At 39.7% G+C, this 21,879-nt stretch overlaps 1 protein-coding gene across 1 annotated transcript in view; it reads left to right on the forward strand.

Moving 5' to 3' along the window:
• Nucleotides 1-279: 279 nt before the first annotated feature.
• LOC121973312 (late embryogenis abundant protein 41-like) overlaps nucleotides 280-21,879 on the forward strand; it is a 29,943-nt gene continuing 8,343 nt past the window's right edge. The window contains exons 1-2 of the mRNA XM_042524821.1: nucleotides 280-405; nucleotides 502-725. Coding sequence (XP_042380755.1) covers nucleotides 347-405; nucleotides 502-724 — 282 coding nt within the window. The 5' untranslated portion in view covers nucleotides 280-346 and the 3' untranslated portion in view covers nucleotide 725. The remainder of the gene's footprint in view (nucleotides 406-501; nucleotides 726-21,879) is intronic.

Raw genomic sequence — 21,879 nt, forward strand, 5'->3', positions numbered from 1 at the left:
ACTTTTATATCATCAAAATTCGAATAACTTACAAATGGTTTGATTCATTTACACCCCTATCTCTATTTAATAATATTAACGCATAAACATTTATTTAATTTTTTTCTTCTAGCAAATATTTTAAAACATTTTATCAGAATTAAATGGCCTGAATTCAATAAACTGAAAAAAAACACGTGGCGCCTCCCTCCTGAACGATTTCTCCAATCGGCGGCGATCCGGATCCGATTGTTCTCCTATAAATAAGCAGCCTCCCTTGGCTCCCCTATTTCTCAAACCCTATTTTGCAAGGTAAACTTGAGAGGAGAGAGAAGAGGAGACGGATTGAGTCGTAAAGGCGGCTGCGATGGCTCCTGCTCTTTCCATTGTCAACCTTCGCGCTTCTCTCTGTTTCCTCACCGCCAGGTTCTTCTTCTTCTCCTCCCTCTTCTTATCAGCGTAGTGGTCGATCGATAGGTAGATTTGTGTTTCTGGTACTGACAGTGGGGGGTGTCGATACAGGAGGTTGTGCTCGACGTCTGCCGCGGCGCACGAGGGAGGAGAGGCCTTTTTCCGGGGGGAATGGATGGCGAAGAAGGGGAAGGCGACAGATGATGGGGAGGTGGCGCGTTCCTGGGTGCCGGATCCGGTGACGGGCTACTATCGTCCTGCGAACGAGCATGGAGGCATCGACCCGGCGGATCTTCGTGAGATGCTGCTGAAGCCGAGCAAGCTGCGAACTTGAGGTTTTTCATTGGCCGACTCAATCCTCTTCGCTGCCAAGTTCCTTTCTTTGATTCAAATCGAGCTTTTGCAATTCTGCCAAAAGACCAAAAATTAAAATACCGTTTTTTTATATTTCTAATTTATTGATAAAAGGGCGTTTCATCCCATGTATGTTTTTTTCCACTAGATTTGCTTATTAAAAATTTGGATCCATTTTTTTAGTTTAATCATTTTTTTCTAACATTAATTTATTGGTGATAAATTGAATTTTTTATTTATATAATTTGGTGCTTGTATTTCTATTTTATAATAGTTAAAAGAGGAATATAACTATAGTTTTTAAATCATTTTACAAATATTTAATTCACGCACTAAAGGGTGTAAAGTAGTAAAAAAAATCTTATTTGAATCAAATAAGATAAAAAATAAATTATTTAACATACTTATCTTAAAAATCTTAGCTTTATATTAAATTAACATCAATCAATGGTCCTGAGTTAAAAATTTTATTTTTTATAATTTCCAAAAAAAATCAATTATAAATGATTTTTGATTAAAATTCATTTATAAGTCTACATATATTAAATTTATTCTAAACCTGAATGACTCTTTTTTTATATTTTTCTAAGTTTGAAACTATTCAAATTCTCTTACTCTAACCCTTCTGTTAATGATTTAGCTAAAAGTCATTAATGAACCTAAACAAATCTGATTTATTTTTTAATCAATTTTTTCACGATAATCTTATAATTCTAAACATGCTTAAATTCTCTAATTTTAAATCCTTTTAATCCATGGAAAAAAATTTAGTTTTTAATGCTCAAATTAATCTCCTCTTAAATTCAACAAAAACAAATTGAATTTACTCCAAATCTAGATCAATCTCTTCATAACACTTTCTTAAATTTAAACATGCTCAAATTCTCTGATTTTATATCTTCTTTAGCTATCAATGAGAACTTAAAAAAGATATTTAACCATGAATGAGTTTCGACAGTCATTCATGGGAATAATATACTTATCAATATCACTTTAAACCCAACATCATAATCTCTTTGACACTCTTTTGAGCCTGATTATGTAAAAAAGAAAAAACAAATTGATTCTAGACTTTTTTTTTTTAAGCTATCAATGAGTTTTAGTTAGTATTAGGAAAGTAGTATATCTATAAAAAAAATTAAAAAAAAGAGGTGCAGTATTATAAAAACTTATGTTTTAGTAAACTTGCGATTAAAAAGTCCAAGTAGATTTTTTTCCCCTCCTAGTGGTACATAGTATTTATTATCCTTATTTAGTTTTAGAAAATTTTCTAGTATAGTATTAATTTTATATGAGTATATTAATAATAAATCATGAAAATTAAAAGGGCAAAATATTTTTATTTTATTCGTAAAATTTATTAAATTATATTTATTTTAGATCTTATATTTAATTATCAAAAATATTAATTTTGTATTAAGGCATCTGTAATGGAGTATTTATAGCATAGGATTTATATTATAAGCCTTTCATTATAAACCTCATCCCCGCTACATGAAACGGGTTTATAATTTTTTTTTATAAACCGGTCCTAAAATCTTGGGATCGGTATATACCTTATAAAAAAATAAAAAAACTACATGCCCTTCTCGTGAAATGAGTCTCACGAGTGTCCCACGACGATCTAACAGCACCTTAAGCCGCTGTCCCAAAACATTTTGGATGAGACCTTGCCGTTTCGGAAGGTGTTTCTCGGTAGTCGAACCCTACAAGTGTCCAAACACTTGTTGCTTCGTCTTTACGAGAAAATACACATAAAATCCATAAAAATAAATCACAGAAACTTACAGATCTATAATTTTTCATAAAAATTAAAATAAAACAAGTACACGCTTCACACATGGCTCTGATACTATTGTTGGGACTTTCGTGCCGCAAAAACCGCTTTTGACATTGCGGAAACCCCGAAGTCTTGTCACCGGATCTGTGCGAAGATTAAAATAAATTCATATACTTGTTTCTATTCTAGATCTACTCTAGATCTACATGGTAGAGATTTTATACCTTTGATGCGAAGCCCTTCGCTTATCTCGCTCGTCCAAGGTTGTCGGACCTCGAGAGTGTCAAATGAACACTCCTCTATATGTATCCACACGAACAACGAGATGGAGAAAAGACACTAGAGTGTGCTAGCACTCTTTGTGGCTCATGGCAATGGAGGAAGAGGGAGAGTAGAGAGGAAGAGATGAGGAAGAAGAAGGAGTGAATGAGCACACAATCGCATTCACTTGCAATCAAGTGGTCGGCCACTTCATGGAGAGGTTATAAACCTCCATGGGATACCAAGAGTCATGGCTCTTGGTCTCCCTCATGAGGTGGCATTTGGTCAAGTCAATCTTGACTAAATGATGTGGCTTTGATGATGTGTAACACCATCATTGGTTGGCCCTATGCCAAGTCACAATGACATGACATTTGGTCAAGTCAAAGTTAAGTCAAACTTGACTCTTCATCTTCCCTCTCAAGTCAAGTCAAACTTTACTTAAATTCTCCCATGGTTGATCAAATTCAACCTTTGGTTCAAGTCAATTTAATTTAGTGAACCTCTATCCATTAAATTAAATTGATTCAATGAGTCATAATCTAAATTAGACTCATTCAATACATGAATCAAATTGAGCCCAACTCAATTAGTATAATTTGGATTACTCTTAATCTAATTTGGTTCATCATATGAACCTAATCCTCTTGGTTCATCATATGAACCTATTCTCCATCTAATTGCCCTTTGTGTGTGACCCTATAGGTTCTTGTAACGTTGGCAATGCTCATAAACCCATTTAGAAGCATAAGTAATGAGTGGTATCTAGCAACACATCATTACTACCCAAGTTACAAAAATGTTGAGATCCAACACCACCTTGTGACTACTAATTGTGACCCTTCACAATATATGATAATGTCATTCTATCCTTGACATCTAGATTGATCAATTTGAGGCATAGACCGTGTCATCCTCTAATCAATCTAAATCTTGAAATCCAAGTAGACTCACTCTAATCAAATGAGCTCAATATCTTATATTGACTCATTTGGGCATGGTCATGCACTTAGTGGTCTCACTCTATCAAGAATAATGATGTCGCTCCCGTCATATAGGAGGGATAGATCCCATCTACATCACTCACATCCCTCCGCATAATTTGTTACATACCCAGTATGCAACTCCTTATGTAGGGAGCCATGGTGACTTCAGGTCTAAGGACTAATAGTCATACTAATAGTCACATAAGAAAGTATATGACACTCATATAACGATCCATGATACTTTCTCATAGCGGGTCATTCAGTATACATTCTCCAATGCATACCCATGTGTCAACTTGATATCTTTATATCCATGACTTATGAGATCAAGTCATTGAGTTGACCTACATGCTAGTCTCGTCGCATTAACATTGTCCCTGAATGTTAATACTTGACTAGGAATGATTAAGAGTAGTGTTCTCTATATCATCTCACTATTGATTCAACCAATCGATTGATATAGATAAGAACCTTCTACTCAAGGACGCTATTATACTTAGTTATTTGGCACCAATACAAGTAAGTATAATAACCATAAAAGAAATGCCTTTATAAACATATAGGAATATGATACATCGAGTCCATACAACAATCATCATATGATTGGCTCTAGGGCTCTAACTAACATCGGCCACCACCACCAAGCTCCATGGGATGCTCAAAACAAAACCTCCTTTCTCTCCTTCTTCTCCTAGCTAGAATCGGCCACCAACAAAAGCTCCAAGAGAGGGATGAAACCGGCCACTAAAGAAGAAGAGAAGAGGAGAAGAGCAAGGTCTAGGGCCGACCACCACCAAGGAAGAGAGGGAGGAAAATAGAATAGAGTTGTGTCTCATGAAGGCACTCCTACCCCCTCTTTTATATTTCTTAGTCTTGGCAAATAAGGAAAAATTAAATAAAACCTTCCTTATTTTCTTTGCCAAGAAAAGGAAAATTTTAATTGATTAAAACCAATTTCCTTTTCCTAAATATCATGGTCGGCCACCTTATTGCTCCAAGCAAGGAATGTTTTAACATAAAATTAAAACTTTCTAATTTGTTTCCAGAAATTTTAAAATAAAAATTTCTCTAATAATTTATCCCTTCATGGTTGGCTATAAAAGGAATTTTATAAATTAAAATCTCTCTATTAAAACATGTGGATGATTTTCAAAAAGAAAAATTATCTTTTAAAATTAAAATCTTCCTCTCAATCTACAAATAAGGAAAGATATCAAATCTTTTCTTATCTTTTATAGAAACATATAAAAGGAAAAATTTATAATTTTAAAACTCTTTTTTAAATCATGAACATGGTTACAAAAAAGGAAAGTTTTCTCAAAATTAAAATCTTCCTTTTAATCTACAAATAAGGAAAGATATCAAATCTTTTATAGAAAACTATAAAAGGAAAGATTTATAATTTTAAACTCTCTTTTAAAATCATGAAATCCACATAAGAAAAATTTTTAAAAATTAAAATCCTTTTAATTTAATGTGGTCGGCCACACCAATCTTGGGTTCAAGCTAGGGCCGGCGACACAACTTGGCTCATCCTATTTGCTTGGCCTGCCCAAGCTTGGGTTCCAAGCTTGCTTAGCCGGCCACCTTAGGATAGGTATAAAGGTGGGTATAGGTGGGTATAATTCTTTATAAATAAGAGGCTACGATAGGGACCGAGAGGAGGAATTGGTTTTGGTCTCCCGATGAAATTAAGCTTCCCGTGTTCACCCCGAACACTCAACTTAATTTCATCAATAATAATTCATACTACTAAAGAATTATTATTGAACTACCGCAACAATCCCAAATTACATTTTGGGCTCCTTCTTATTATGAGTGTGTTAATCTCCTTGTGTTTAAGATGTCGAATGTCCACTAATTAAATGAGTTACTGACAACTCACTTCAATTAATATCTTAGTCCAAGAGTAGTACCACTCAACCTTATCGTCATGTTGGACTAAGTCCACCTGCAGGGTTTAATATGACAATCCTTATGAGCTCCTCTTGGGGACATTATCAACCTAGATTATTAGGACACAGTTTCCTTCTATAATCAACAACACACACTATAAGTAATATCATTTCCCAACTTATAGGGCTTGTTGATTTATCGAGCTAAATCTCACCCTTTGATAAGTTAAAGAAATAAATACTAAATATATGTGCTTGTTATTATATTAGGATTAAGAGCACATACTTCCATAATAACTAAGGTCTTGTTCTTTTATTAAGTCAGAATAAAAGAAACTTACCTTAAATGGTCCTGCTCAATACACTTAGAGTGTACTAGTGTAATTTATTAGTCAAGATAAACTAATACCTAATTACACTATGACTATTCCAATGGTTTGTTCCTTTCCATCTTAGTTGCGAGCTACTGTTTATATTTTATAAAGAACCGATAACATGATCTTCTGTGTGTGACATCACACATCATGTTATCTACAATATAAATTAATTGAACAACTACACTTAGCATATAAATGTAGACATTTTTGACCAATGTGATTCTTTATTTCAAAATAAATGTTTACAAAAGCTAGGATTTTAGTATATACTCTAACAATCTTCCACTTATACTAAAAGACTAAGTTACCATATCTGCTACCATACATCTGATTCCCATCCCCTCCACATGTCGATCAAAAGCTTTCGCCGGAAGTGCCTTAGTGAAAGGATCTGCCAGGTTATCTGCTGATGCAATCTTGGCGACGACAACTTCTCCTCGCTTGACGATGTCTCGTATCAGGTGGTACTTGCGCTCTATATGTTTACTCGCCTTATGGGCTCGTGGTTCCTTCGAGTTTGCAACTGCACCGCTATTATCACAATAAATTGTGATGATTTTGGGTAAACCAGGAATCACATCTAAGTCCATTAGGAAGTTCCTAAACCATACAGCTTCTTTGGCTGCCTCAGAGGCTGCCCACATACTTAGCTTCCATGGTTGAGTCTGAAACGTATTTCTACTTAACACTCCTCCATGCAATGACTCCACCTCCTAAAGTAAACACATAGCCTGATGTAGACTAACTATTGTCTCTATCTGATTGGAAGTCTGAATCCGTGTAACCCACAGGGAGCATATCATCTGCTTGGTAAACTAGCATATAATCTCTAGTTCTTCTCAGGTACTTCAATATATGTTTTACAGCAGTCCAATGTCCTTGTCCAGGGTTACTTTGATATCTGCTAACCATGCCCACGACAAAATAGATATTCGATCTCGTACACAACATTGCATACATTAGGCTTCCTACAGCCGAAGCATAAGGAACTGCCTTCATGTCCTCTATCTCTTTTGATGTCTTCGGAGACATCTCTTTAGATAAAGCTACTCCATGCTGAAAAGGTAAGAAACCTTTCTTGGAGTTTTGCTTACTAAAGCGAGCAAGGATTGTATCTATATATGAAGCTTGAGATAGGCACAATATCCTTTTCTTACGATCCCTTATGACTTTGATTCCAAGAATATGTGCACATTCTCCTAAGTCCTTCATATCGAATTGTCTGGATAACCATACTCTTACGTCCGATAACACTTTGACATTGTTGCCAATTAACAAAATGTCATCTACGTATAGTACAAGAAATACCACCACATTTTCATTACACTTCTTGTATACACAAGACTCATCCTGACACTGAATAAATCCATATGACTGGATTACTTCGTTAAACCGGATGTTCCAAGATCTTGAAGCTTGCTTTAGTCCATAAATGGACCGATTGAGCTTGCACACTAGATGCTCTTTGTTGGATCGAGAAGCACTAAAGGGGGGTGAATAGCGCTTGTGGCTATTTTCATCGATTTAAAACACGAGTGATAAATGTAACGGAATTTAAAAGGACAATCACACACAAAGACATGAGGAGTTACTTGGTTCGGAGCCTGTGGCGACTCCTACTCCAAGGCCCGCGATCGTTGATCACTTCCGGTGGGCAACAACTATAAGCTCGAAAAGTTATTACAAACTAATTACAATTTGAACTGTAAAGAAAGTAATACCGACAACAAGAATATCAAATCTGTAGTTTCGGGTCGTCGGGATGTTGCTACAGCACTTCGGGAACTTCTCGTTGGCATCTTGTCGCAAAAGAATCGCTTAGAAGGTGATGTCATGAGTGCTGCCTCGAGAGCTTCTTTATACGCTGCTGGAGGTGCCTTAAAGCTCATCCAAGGTGCCTCCAACCCGCCGAGTCAGCCGCGTGGATCAGCACTGATCCGGTCGCACCTCATCCACTTGAAGGCGCCTCCAAGGCTGGTCCAAGGCGCCTCCAAGGCTTGGTTCAAGGCGCCTCCAGCCTATTCCAAGGCACCTCAAGCCTTGCTGCGCTGACTTCTTATGGCTTGCACCCGAGGCGCCTCCAAGCTCTATGGAGGCGCCTCGGACATTGTTCATCCGAGGCCAAGTGTGCTCTTTTGTCCCTGCACAATGTGTTAGTCCACAAAATACACATATACCCTGCAAGACAAGGTTAGAACACATAAATATGATAAGAAAGGTGTTTGATAGTCTCTAGACTGTCCAGGGCTGACTTCGGATTTCCAACCGAAAACCCTAGGTTGACCCGACGCCTACTATTCCCTCTCCGGGGAACGCGTCCTCACATACTCCTCTCCGGAGAGTTACCTATTGCCAGTGCGATCCTCCAAATCGATTGGACTTTTGCTCAGTGCTCAATGCTTTCGGACTTTCTGCTGGACGCCCGCTCCCAGACCCGTCCAGTCTTCCACCTGGTTCGCGACACCAGGACTTTCCACCTAGGGTTACCACCCCTAGGATTTTTGCCTGAAGCCCTCGTCCCACCAAGACTTTCCGCATAGGGTTACCACCCCCTATGACCTAGGGTTACCGCCCCTAGCATTTTCACTTGCCTAACCTCAGTTAGGACTTTTGCCTAAGTATATTTAGGACTTTCCTGCAAGCTCATTCAAACTATTAGATCACAACATAACCTTAACTTTGAATCCTTTACCATTATCAAAACACTGGTTCGATCGTCGGATGCTTCCCACACCAACAATCTTCCCCTTTTTGATTATGACAACTTAAATTCAAAGTTAAGTAAAACAAGCATAAGTAAACGGATGTATCAATGAATATAAGCAAGCTTTTTAAGTAAGAAGTTTAAGTGAGAATGTAAGCAAGCTAAATAAGCTAAATGCATAAGGCTCCCCCTTAATAAGAGCTCTTTTTCTTATCCTTAATTTGAATTTGTCCTACTCTCCCCCTTTGCCATATATCAAAAAAATTTTGTAGGGAAAAGACAAGATGAAAAACCAATAAGTTACGTATTCAACAAAAAGGTTACACTCTTAAAACAACATTTGCTAAGTAAAAACTTGTTTTTGAAGTAAACAAATTAATGCAGAAGAAAACTAAGTTTAGTAATTTAGCTAAAACGATTTTTCTTTGAACTGAAAGATAGCTAAATTGAAATTACTTTAGTTTTGGACAACTCCTTTTACTTAGCCAAAATTTGTGCAAATTTAGCTTAAATTTAGCCAAAATTTAGATTTGATGAAAAAATGACTTAGCTAGTTTCGAAAGGCTTTGTTGAAAAATATTTCGTTAAATTTTTAAAGCCTTTTTAAAAGACATTGATTTCGAAAAGCTTTTCGAATAATTTCTAAAAGCTTAAAAAAAAATTAGGTAACCTTGAGACTTTTTGTAAAATGCTTGAACAGAACATTTTAGAAAATAGTTAGCTAAGTTGTAAGGATTTTTTTTTAAAATAATATTAAATAAAAAAACTTTTGATTTGACTTAGTTAATTTTGAAGACGACTATAGAAATCATAAAATATTTAGACGAATAAGGAGTTTTAAGGCAAAGGAGGAGAAATTATTTAAGAACCTAATGTCCAAGCATGAGTTAAGTTAAGTGGATTTCAAATTAACCAATTTCCTTTAGTGAGCTATCAGAGCCCTAAGGTGCAAGCATGAGTCAACTTGAAATTTTAATATTCTTAACCAACTGTCTAACCTTTAGCTACTGGCTGAATTCCTAGAGGTCAAAAGTTTTCACTTGGTTAGTCAAGTTAAGTTAGTAATCCAGTTAGATTTGACTAGGGCTGGATCATTTAACTTGATTAATGTAAAGTTAGTTTTTAACGCTCAGACTCACTATGATGCACAGAAATAGGCATTCTGGAGTCCAGGCTACCCTATGCATCTCATGTCGTTCTAAGTTTCTTTCAAACACAAACAGGTTATGCCTAGTGTGTTTGTGAGATGCTCTGGATGAAACTAGGGGAACATGATTTCTAGGGGGAAGATCCTAGGCTGAGTCCAAATTTTGAAAAACTAATAAGATTGGGATTTTAAAAGCATTATTTTTCCTAGAATTTTAAAAGATAATTTTAAGATTAAGCAATTTTGAACACCAACAAAAAATTTTTAAAATTAGATGTAAGAAGTTGGTTTGAAAATCAAGATCTATTCTAGCCAACACATTCCTATTTGTCTTCTAAGTGCACTGAACTCGAGTTCAGTTCAGGGTTTTGTGAAAATGTCAACTATGTTTGATTTGGACTCAACATGGTTAAGTACAATTTAACCTCTAGCTACCTGATCCCTTACAAAATGGTGTTTTATCTCTATGTGTTTAGTCCTAGAGTGGTGAATTAGATTTTTGGTCAGATTAATTAAACTTATATTATCAATTAAAATTTTTATATTTTTATATTCTAGTTGATAGTCTTTTAGTGTATGCATCATTCACAAAAGTTGAGATGCACATTCTCATAGGGCTATGTATTCAGCTTCAGTAGTGGATAAAGTAACGCAGTGTTGCTTTCTGCTTGACCAACTTACTAGGCACTGACCTAGAATTTGACAGCTACCACTTGTGCTTTTTCTATCTAGTTTGCACCCGGCATAGTCTGAATCAGAATAGCCAAAAAGGTCAAAGGTGCAAGTTCTAGGGTACTAGAGTCCTACATTTAGGGTGCCTTTAATGTATCTAAGTATTCTTTTAGCATATATTAGATGTGACTCTTTTGCACAGGATTGGTATTTTGCACACATACCTACTGCAAATAGTATGTCGGGTCGACTTGCAGTTAGGTAGAGTAAGCTACCTATTACACTTCTATAGTGTTTTGGATCTACTGGTTTTCCTTCAGGGTCAGAATCAATGTTGATATTAGTTGCCATTGGTGTATTTATAATTTTTGAATTTTCCATGCCAAATTTTTTAATTAGTTCCTTAGCATATTTAGTTTGAAAAATATAGATTTCATCTTTGGTTTGTTTAATTTGTAAGCCTAAGAAAAAATTGAGTTCTTGCATTTGAGTTTAGTGAACTTCATTCTATCTCCAGTCATATGTTTGGAACATCCACTATCCAACATCTAATGATTCAATTCCTACACATAAAGTTTTTGAATTGGATTCTATTTGATGGATCAAAAGATAGTTTTATAGAATTAAGTTCCTTTTCATCTCACCTAGTTTAGGTTAGCATTTAGATGGTTAAGTTTGTTTCAAGTTAAGTAAGGTAAGTAATTTTGAGAAATTTTACTTTAATTTAATAAGTTCTTAACTATAAGATTTTTAAATAAGTTTAAAAGATTTTAAATAAGTTTTTAAAACATTTTAAATAAGTTTTTAAATCATTTTTAAACAAGTTTTTAAATAAGTTTTTTTTTAAAAAACATTTTAAATAAGTTTTTAAATAAGTTTTAAAAACATTTTTAAATAAGTTTTTATATAAGTTTTTTTAAACATTTTTAAATTAATTTAAATTTTAAATTTTAAATTTAAATTTAAATTTTAATTTTAATTTTAATTTTAATTTTTAATGTTAATTTTAATTTTAATTTTGTCCTTAGTCATCTCACCCAATCTAAATTTTTCAATCAGAGGATCCTATAATTTTTGTGAGATGAATTTGGTTCAGTTATAGGGTTAGGTTTAACTTTGTGTTAGATTCAAGTTTAGCTTTGGGCTCAACAAATAGGCATTCTTTGGATAAACTTCTGGGCTATGGTGAGTCATCTGGACATCATTAAAGTAACCATACCTTCGAGGTTTTCCAAATAGTCCTATCCACTAAACTTAGTACAAAACCTTGGTCTAACTAGTTATGATCCATAAAGGGTAGCTTCGGTCAGTTCCACTTAGCCAAATGCACCAGGTCGAAGCCATATCTTCCTGACATGCATAGACTAAGCTTTCCTAACGTACTATCATCCAATACTTCATCAGTACCGCGGGTCAAGTTAAACTTAGCCCTTTTTATTCTAGCCCTAATTACCCTACCGGGTAGGTTGCATTTGGTTACCCTGTCGGGTAGTGTAACGACCCACCTTCTGGGTACTGGCTGTAAGGCCGGTCGCTACAATTATGCTAAACTATACTGTGTGGAAAGCTGGGCTAATTAAAATTTTACTCTACTAATGACGGATACAACTGCTAAGAAAGGTCTAAAGACCTTCTTTGCTGGTGTACATATGCTAAGGAGGGGAAACTGAACATCCCAACTCGGCTAGGGACTAGAAACTACACTTCCCAACTAACTACCGACTTGCCGATCGATCCGCAGATTGATCGAAGCTATGGGGCATTCGGTTCCCAACTGGATCGGTCGGGCAGACCAATCCATGTGTGGCTGGATCGGTCGGCAGATCCGATCCAAGTGTGGCTGGATCGGTCGGCTGACCGATCCAGTTACCCGAAACCTCTGGAACGCTACTGTGTCGTGCTAGATCGGTCGGCTGACCGATCCAGGAGGATACAGTAGCATACTGTATCTGTCTGGATCGGTTGACAGACCGATCCACCTCCTGAAATTCCTGGAACGCTACTGTATCGTGCTGGATCGGTCGGCTTACCGATCCAGGAGGATACAATAGCATACTGTATCTGTCTGGATCGGTCGACGGACCGATCCAGAAGCCTGGTACACTACTGGATCGGTCGGCAGACCGATCCAGCGTCTGATTTCCTGATACGAAATCAGAGATGCTGATTTCGACACTTTGTCGTGCCAAAACCACCTGCAACCACTCTAAATCAATGCAAATCACACTACTATAAAACTACTAATATTCTAAACCTGGCATACTACATAGTGCATGGTTTACTATTTCATAACACTTAACAAATCAAAAACTGAATAGTAATAACTGAAACCACTAAGTACTAATACTGAAGTAAAACTTTTTAGATCCCAAAGATCTTTATTCCAACTCCTGCCCACACACATCCTGATAGCATTGCCCTCCAGCCTCCGCTACTGGTCCACTTTTCTTTTACCTGTATCTGCAGTATAAGAAAAGTAGTATATGTAAGCTAAAAAGCTTAGTAAGAAACCATCTACCTCACAAAAACATGCATACGATGCAGATATGTTTTAAAAACATGCTGTTGGAAAGTAGATGCTGTACATGGCATGGCATGGCATTTATTCATATGAACAAAAATTGAGCATGGCATTTATTAAAAACTGAGTACGGGTGCTAAACTGAACATAGCAATCATACTTGCAAAAATAGAGCTGCGCATGAAAACTGAAACTGAATACAAATCATGGAACTGAACTAAGCTGATCATGATCTGCACTAAACTAACTGAGCTGGTACTGAAACTAAGCTGAACTCACATAACTGATTGTGAATTTGAAGAAAACTATACATATAATAAGTGAAAATACTAAACATGCTGCTGATGGGCCCTGACAACTGTACTTACTATGCGCACATCCCTATCCAAACCCGGGATTGCAAGTTCTGAATCTAGTAGGGTTTACTAGGTTAGCTAAACCTAGGGACGACTATGGGAGTCCAGCCCAGTGGATATCTAATCCAGTACAGTGCCACTGCTGAAAGTAAAATACTGAATGCTATATACTTATTTTGCTGCATCTAGGTTATCTGAACCTAGAACTAGGTTGTCTGAACGTAGAGGCGACTGTGGGAGCCTACCCATTGGACTGTAGTCCTACATAAGTTGAAATAAACTAACTTGCTGTTTTAAATGCTTCTAGTGCATTTAATAAGTTCTTTAAACTGTCTATTACTGAGCTAGACATTTAATCGAACCCCTAGGATGCTCTAACTCTTCTCCCCCATTAGGGAGACCACCTCTAGGCACCCGACAACGTCTAACCTCCTATCTGAAGAGGGAAGACGTACCCGGCCCATCTAGAGGTGCTCAACTAAATCCCTAATCTGCGAAGAGAGTTAAATACACCCTAGATATCGATAAAAATCCGCATACATCCTAACTAAAGCATAAAAACTCAAACGTAAGCTATTATACTGCAGGTGAGGGGTTTCTTACATTGTGTGCTAGATTTCTTACAAATCTAATCGCTAGAAATTCCGGTGGAGACGACTTCTCGACGATTCGCTCGCGTCCACGTGCTCTACTCGCGGAGGGGAACGTCCTTGTGCTGAAATCATCGCCGAAAAGTGACCTTGGGGCCCTAGGGAGAGAACCCTAGGTCTTCTTGGTGTGGCGCCGAGAGAAGGAGGAAGAGAAGAGAGGTGTTCGGCGTGAGGGTTTGGAGGAAGAAAGTGGCGTGAGGTTTTGTGAGGAGAGGCTGCCGAACCAAATTAAACCAAACCCAACTTAAGTTCTTAATTTATATTAAGTGGATTATTGAACCCAACTCTAATATAAATATAATTGGTTCCTCTTTCTTTCAGCATGGCCCTGCTGGGTTCACCGGTTACTAAGGCTAACTAAAGGTTTAGCGGACTCGAGAGGTCCCGGGTTCGATTCCCGCTTAAACCATTTTGCTTATCTAATTACTTTTGCTACTTCTGCTACTCGGAAAATTTCGGAAAAATATCTAAAAATTCTAGAAAAATCATAGAATAATTCTAATGCAAGTTTGAGAATTTTCGGGTGTTACAATCCCCCATACCTTATAAAAAGTTCATCCTCGAACTTAGAACAATTCTGGGTACTTCTGTCTCATGCTGGCTTCTGTCTCCCAAGTTGCCTCTGCTGCTGTGTGACTTTGCCAAATGACTTTTACTAACGGTACTTCCTTGTTCCGCAATGTCTTAACTGCTCGGTCTATTATCTGAATAGGCCGACTGTCATAACTGAGATCTTCGCGGACTTGTACCGACTGGGGCTCAATCACCTGGGTGGCATCTGGGATATGCTTCTTCAGCATAGAGACATGAAATACGTTGTGGACAACTGACATTTCCTAGGGTAGCTCTAGCTCATATGCTACCTTGCCCACTCTTCTGCTGATAAGGTATGGTCCCACATATCTGGGACTTAGCTTGCCCTTCTTCCCAAAACGCATTACCCCCTTCATGGGAGCTACCCGAGGAACCTGAATCCCCAATTGAAAACTCTAAGGGTCTCAGTGTATCGATAGCTTTTACGGCTCGAGCTGCCTCTATCCTCTGGCGGATCGCTATATAGCTGCTTGTGGTATCGCTACTAGATCATCGAAGCTCTAGTTCCTACATTCACCACTCTCATGCAGTGATTGGAGATCTACACCTCCGCCCATAGAGAGCCTCGTAAGGTGTCATGCCGATAGTGGCACGATAGCTATTGTTGTATGCAAATTCGCTAAGCTCGATATTTGCACCAACTTCCTTGAAATCTAGGGCACGCCTCGGAGCATATCTTGAGTACAGGTTTACTCGCTCTGTCGACCATCATAAGGATGGAATCTTGTCTTGAACTTTAACCGTGCCCAATCTTGTTGTACACACTCCCGAAGTGTGATGTAAATCTCTTGTCTCGAAATAATGTACGTGGGACTCCATGAAGTCCGATCTCACGGAGATACAACTGAGCTAGCTTCTCCATGGAGTAGGATATCTTGATAGCTAAAAAGTGGGCTGATTTAGTCAACCTGTCGACTATTACCCGGATGGCATCCAAACTATTCGTGGTTCTGGGTAGTCCCACTATGAAGTCCATAGAGATATCCTCCCACTTCCATTCTGGAATCTGTATAGGCTACTCCTCGGTCGATGATGTTTCGCCTTGACCCTCGATAGGTGAGGCAGATGCTAACATATCTGGCGATGTCTCGCTTCATCCGGGCCACCAAAAACGTTTCTTCGGTCTTGATACATTTTGGTGGAACTCGGATGCATCGCATAGGAGTCCTGTGAGCCTCATCTAAAATCTCCATAGTTCCTCCCGATCTGGAACACAGAGTCTGTCACCAAAATACAACACCCTCTATCGGACACTCTGAATTCTCTACTTTCGATTACGCTAGCCCTTGCTTGATTTTACGAATTTCGTGGTCCTGCTCTGGTGGTGAATATCACCAAGCAAGGTAGACTCTAAGGTCATAGTAGAGAGCCCAACGATGAGCTCGAGACCGAAATCTACGATCTCCTTGTAGGGGCGGTGACATGGTTGTAAGAGATAATAAGGTAGCATTGGATTTTCTGCTAAGTGCGTCGTCTACCTTATTGGCTTTCCCTGGATGGTAGAGGATGTCTATATCGTAGTCTTTGACCAACTCAAGCCATTTGCGTTGTCGCATGTTCAGATCCTTCGAGTGAAGAAGTACTTCAGACTCCGATGATCTGTATACACTCTGAGCTCTATATAAGTAATGTCTCCAAATTTTGAGAGCGAACACTACTGCTGCAAGCTCAAGGTCATGAGTAGGATAATTCTTCTCATAATCCTTGAGTTGTCTGGAGGCATATCGCTTGCCGTTTTGCATCAGTATTGCTCCTAGTCCCAACTTAGAGGCATCACTATAGATGTCAAAGCTGTGTTGTCTGGTAGAGCCAAAATGGGAGCACCTGGTCAATCTCCTTTTCATTGCTCACTGATCCTCGGTCCACTGATACTTTCATTCTTTACGGTAGGCATCGGTGGGAGGCTATCTGGAGAAGTCCTCTCAATTTTACGTAATAGCTCGCTAATCCCGAGCTTCGATCTCGCTAGCGTTCTTGGGTCGCTTCCAATTGCTCACAGCTTCTATCTTATGGGGTCTACCATGACACCCTCCTTTGAGATGATGTGACCCAGGAAGGACACTGATCTAACAAAATTCACATTTCGTGAACTTGGCGTATAGGTGGTCTTCTTGAAGGGTCTGATACTAGTTTCGAGTGCTCAATGTTCTTCTGAGTTCTCGAATAGATAAGAATGTCATCGATAAACACAATAACAAACTTATCTAAATACTCTCTGAATACTCTGTTCATGAGATCCATGAATGTAGCTGGAGCATTGGTCACGCCAAAGGGCATGACTACGAACTCGTCATATCTGGTTCTGAATGTTGTCTTGGGTATATCCCCTTCTTTAACCTTCACCTGATGATAACCTGATCTGAGATCTATCTTAGAGAACACTGCTGCCCCCTTCAGCTGGTCGAACAGGTCATCGATTCTGGGAAGGGGATACCTGTTCTTGATTGTGACTTGGTTCAGTGATCTGTAGTCTATGCACAGTCGCATGCTTCCATCCTTCTTCTTCACGAACAATACAGGCGCTCCCCATGGTGAGTGACTCGGGCGTATGAAACCCTTGTCAAGCAGCTCCTGTAGTTGCTCCTGAAGCTCCTTCAGTTCTGCTGGAGCCATGCGATAAGGCGCTTTGGAGATAGGATTTGTACCGGGAATGAGCTCTATCTCAAATTCGATCTCCCTGTCTGGTTCTAGGCCTGGTAACTCTTCAGGGAAGACGGCTGGGTAGTCACATACGACTTGGACCTCTGCTAATTGTTGGTCCTTGTCCTGACGGGTACTGACTACGTGTGCTAAGAACCCCGTACATCCTGAATCCATCAACCTCTGTGCCTTCATAGCTGAGAGAAACTTCTTGGCCTTTCTCTTTGGTTCCCCGCTGTATTCAAATTGCACTGCTGCTTCAGGTTGGAAGATAACTTTCTGTTTACGGCACTCTATGGTAGCACCGTATCTGATCAGAAAGTCCATTCCAAAGATAACGTCATAGTCGGTCATTTCTAGCACTATCAGATCACAAAAGAGCTCTCTGCTTGCTATGATGACTAGCACTGCTCTAAGCCAGTGCGTGGATGCCATGATCTCTCCTGAAGGTAGTGCCGTCAAAAACTGTCCACTGAGTACTTCTGAGGGTATTTCTAATTTTTCGGCGAACATCCTGGCTATATATGAATGGGTTGCCCCAGTATCAAATAGAACAGTAGCACTATACTGTAAAATGCTAATCTAACCTGTGACAACTGTCGAGGCATTGGCTACGTCCTCTCTGGTGAGTGAGTAGATCCTCGCATTCGCCATAGCTGGAGGGGCTTCTAATCTGCCCTGGCTGATAAGTGGACCTTCTAGAGCGGCCTGCATCTGATATAACTGAGCTGGCTGGCCTGCATACTGAATCTGCTGTGGCTGAGGAAGACCGGTCTTGTTTGGGCACTGCTTGGCCATGCGCCCTTCTTGTCCACATTCAAAGCATCCTCGTGTGCCCTTGCAACAAACCCCTGGGTGGAATTTCCCACAAGTAGCACACTTTGGGTAACTGGGTCGCTTGCTAGATGGTCCTCCTTTTGGGTCACTTCCTGATTTGCGCTTGCTGTTGGAGTTCCCTTTCCAGTTAGAGCTGTGGCCTTGCTGTTTTTGAGTGTGAGAGTTTCCTTGGCCTTTGGACTTTGAGGAGACTTGCTTCTGCTGCTTTATGCTGTTCTGGTAATGCTCTGTAGTTAAGGCACTGCTCACTAACTCCTCTGTGGTTTGTGGCCTATGTATGCCACCAGCCACGTTCACTGCTATCTCTGGCCTCAGCATCTTGAGCATCAACCGGATTCGTTCCTTTTCTATGCTGACTAGCTCTGGGCATAGACGAGCCAACCTGTTGAATTTCTTCACGGCTTCCTCAACTGATAGGTTGCCCTGACGAAACTCAGTGAACTCGTCGTAGTGGCGGTTTGTAACCCGTATGTGAAAGAACTCCTCGAAGAATTCTTTCTCGAAGTCAGCCCATGACATCTGGTTCACTGGGCACTTCGTTCTGATTCTTTCCCACCACATGCGTGCGTCTCCTGTCAGGCAGAAGGAGGCACACTTCACCTTCTCGTGTTCTGGCCAGTCCAGAAGCTCCATCGTGCTCTCCAGTGTTTTGAACCAGGCTTGTGCATCCCATGGTTCACTAGTGCCTGAGAAGTTCTCTGGCTTGACTCGCTGCCACTGGATCAGATAGGCTTCCTTTCTTGGCTCAGCTGCTGGGACCGCTGGTGCTGGTACTGGTGCTGGCGTTGGCGCTGTAGGCTGGGCTGGTGGAACCTCTAAGACTTCTGGAGTCGGTATTCTGCTGGTTAGCCTTTAAGGTGACTATTTCCTGTTGCTGTTCAGCTAGCTGCTGCTGTAACTGAGCCACTAATGCTGTAAGGTCCGGAGGAGGCACTGAACTGCCTGCCTCTTGCTGGGGCTCAGTAGCTAGTGCCCTTCTAGCTGGGCGTCCTCGTGCCATTTCTAAAGACATAGAGAACATAACATAACTAATGTAATCACAGTTATATAACTACTGATATCATGTTTAAAACTAACCCATAATAACAAAGCGGTATGCATATAAAATGAACAGTAACTAGAAAGCAAGAACAATAAAGAGAGTAGAGGTATTCTTACTTGGGAAGCTGTAGGTCAATGCTGATGTATGTGTAGGAAGTACCCACCTTCTGGGTACTGGCTGTAAGGCCGGTCGCTACAATTATGCTAAACTATACTGTGCGGAAAGCTGGGCTAATTAAAATTTTACTCTACTAATGACGGATACAACTGCTAAGAAAGGTCTAAAGACCTTCTTTGCTGGTGTACATATGCTAAGGAGGGGAAACTGAACATCCCAACTCGGCTAGGGACTAGAAACTACACTTCCCAACTAACTACCGACCTGTCGATCGATCCGCAGATCGATCGAAGCTATGGGGCATTCGGTTCCCAACTGGATCGGTCGGGCAGACCGATCCATGTGTGGCTGGATCGGTCGGCAGATCAGATCCAGGTGTGGCTGGATCGGTCGGCTGACCGATCCAGGTACCCGAAACCTCTGGAACGCTATTGTGTCGTGCTGGATCGGTCGGCTGACCGATCCAGGAGGATACAGTAGCATACTGTATCTGTCTGGATCGGTCGACAGACCGATCCACCTCCTGAAATTCCTGGAACGCTACTGTATCGTGCTGGATCGGTCGGCTGACCGATCCAGGAGGATACAGTAGCATACTGTATCTGTCTGGATCTACTGTATCTGTCTGGATCGGTCGACGGACCGATCCAGAAGCCTGGTACACTACTAGATCGGTCGGCAGACCGATCCAGCGTCTGATTTCCTGATACGAAATTAGAGATGCTGATTTCGACACTTTGTCGTGCCAAAACCACCTGCAACCACTATAAATCAATGCAAATCACACTACTATAAAACTACTAATATTCTAAACCTGGCATACTACATAGTGCATGGTTTACTATTTCATAACACTTAACAAATCAAAAACTGAATAGTAACAACTGAAACCACTAAGTACTAATACTGAAGTAAAACTGTTTAGATCCCAAAGATCTTTATTCCAACTCCTGCCCACACACATCCTGATAGCATTGCCCTCCAGCCTCCGCTACTGGTCCACTTTTCTTTTACCTGTATCTGCAGTATAAGAAAAGTAGTATCTGTAAGCTAAAAAGCTTAGTAAGAAACCATCTACCTCACAAAAACATGCATACGATGCAGATATGTTTTAAAAACATGCTGTTGGAAAGTAGATGCTGTACATGGCATGGCATGCCATTTATTCATATGAACAAAAATTGAGCATGGCATTTATTAAAAACTGAGTACGGGTGCTAAACTGAACATAGCAATCATACTTGCAAAAATAGAGCTGCGCATGAAAACTGAAACTGAATACAAATCATGGAACTGAACTAAGCTGATCATGATCTGCACTAAACTAACTGAGCTGGTACTGAAACTAAGCTGAACTCACATAACTGATTGTGAATTTGAAGAAAACTATACATATAATAAGTGAAAATACTAAACATGCTGCTGATGGGCCCTGACAACTGTACTTACTATACGCGCATCCCTATCCAAACCTGGGATTGCAAGTTCCGAATCTAGTAGGGTTTACTAGGTTAGCTAAACCTAGGGACGACTATGGGAGTCCAGCCCAGTGGATATCTAATCCAGTACAGTGCCACTGCTGAAAGTAAAATACTGAATGCTATATACTTATTTTGTTGCATCTAGGTTATCTGAACCTAGAACTAGGTTGTCTGAACCTAGAGGCGACTGTGGGAGCCTACCCATTGGACTGTAGTCCTACATAAGTTGAAATAAACTAACTTGTTGTTTTAAATGCTTCTAGTGCATTTAATAAGTTCTTTAAATTGTCTATTACTGAGCTAGACATTTAATCGAACCCCTAGGATGCTCTAACTCTTCTCCCCCATTAGGGAGACCACCTCTAGGCACCTGACAACGTCTAACCTCCTATCTGAAGAGGGAAGACGTGCCCGACCCATCTAGAGGTGCTCAACTAAATCCCTAATCTACGAAGAGAGTTAAATACAGCCTAGATATCGATAAAAATCCGCATACATCCTAACTAAAGCATAAAAACTCAAACGTAAGCTATTATACTGCAGGTGAGGGGTTTCTTACATTGTGTGCTAGATTTCTTACAAATCTAATCGCTAGAAATTCCGGTGGAGACGACTTCTCGACGATTCGCTCGCGTCCACGTGCTCTACTCGCGGAGGGGAACGTCCTTGTGCTGAAATCATCGCCGAAAAGTGACCTTGGGGCCCTAGGGAGAGAACCCTAGGTCTTCTTGGTGTGGCGCCGAGAGAAGGAGGAAGAGAAGAGAGGTGTTCGGCGTGAGGGTTTGGAGGAAGAAAGTGGCGTGAGGTTTTGTGAGGAGAGGCTGCCGAACTAAATTAAACCAAACCCAACTTAAGTTCTTAATTTATATTAAGTGGATTATTGAACCCAACTCTAATATAAATATAATTGGTTCCTCTTTCTTTCAGCACGGCCCTGCTGGGTTCACCGGTTACTAAGGCTAACTAAAGGTTTAGCGGACCCGAGAGGTCCCGGGTTCGATTCCCGCTTAAACCATTTTGCTTATCTAATTACTTTTGCTACTTCCGCTACTCGGAAAATTCCGGAAAAATATCT

Source organism: Zingiber officinale, chromosome 4A (genome assembly GCF_018446385.1).
Source record: "Zingiber officinale cultivar Zhangliang chromosome 4A, Zo_v1.1, whole genome shotgun sequence".
Taxonomy (NCBI): Eukaryota; Viridiplantae; Streptophyta; class Magnoliopsida; order Zingiberales; family Zingiberaceae; genus Zingiber; species Zingiber officinale.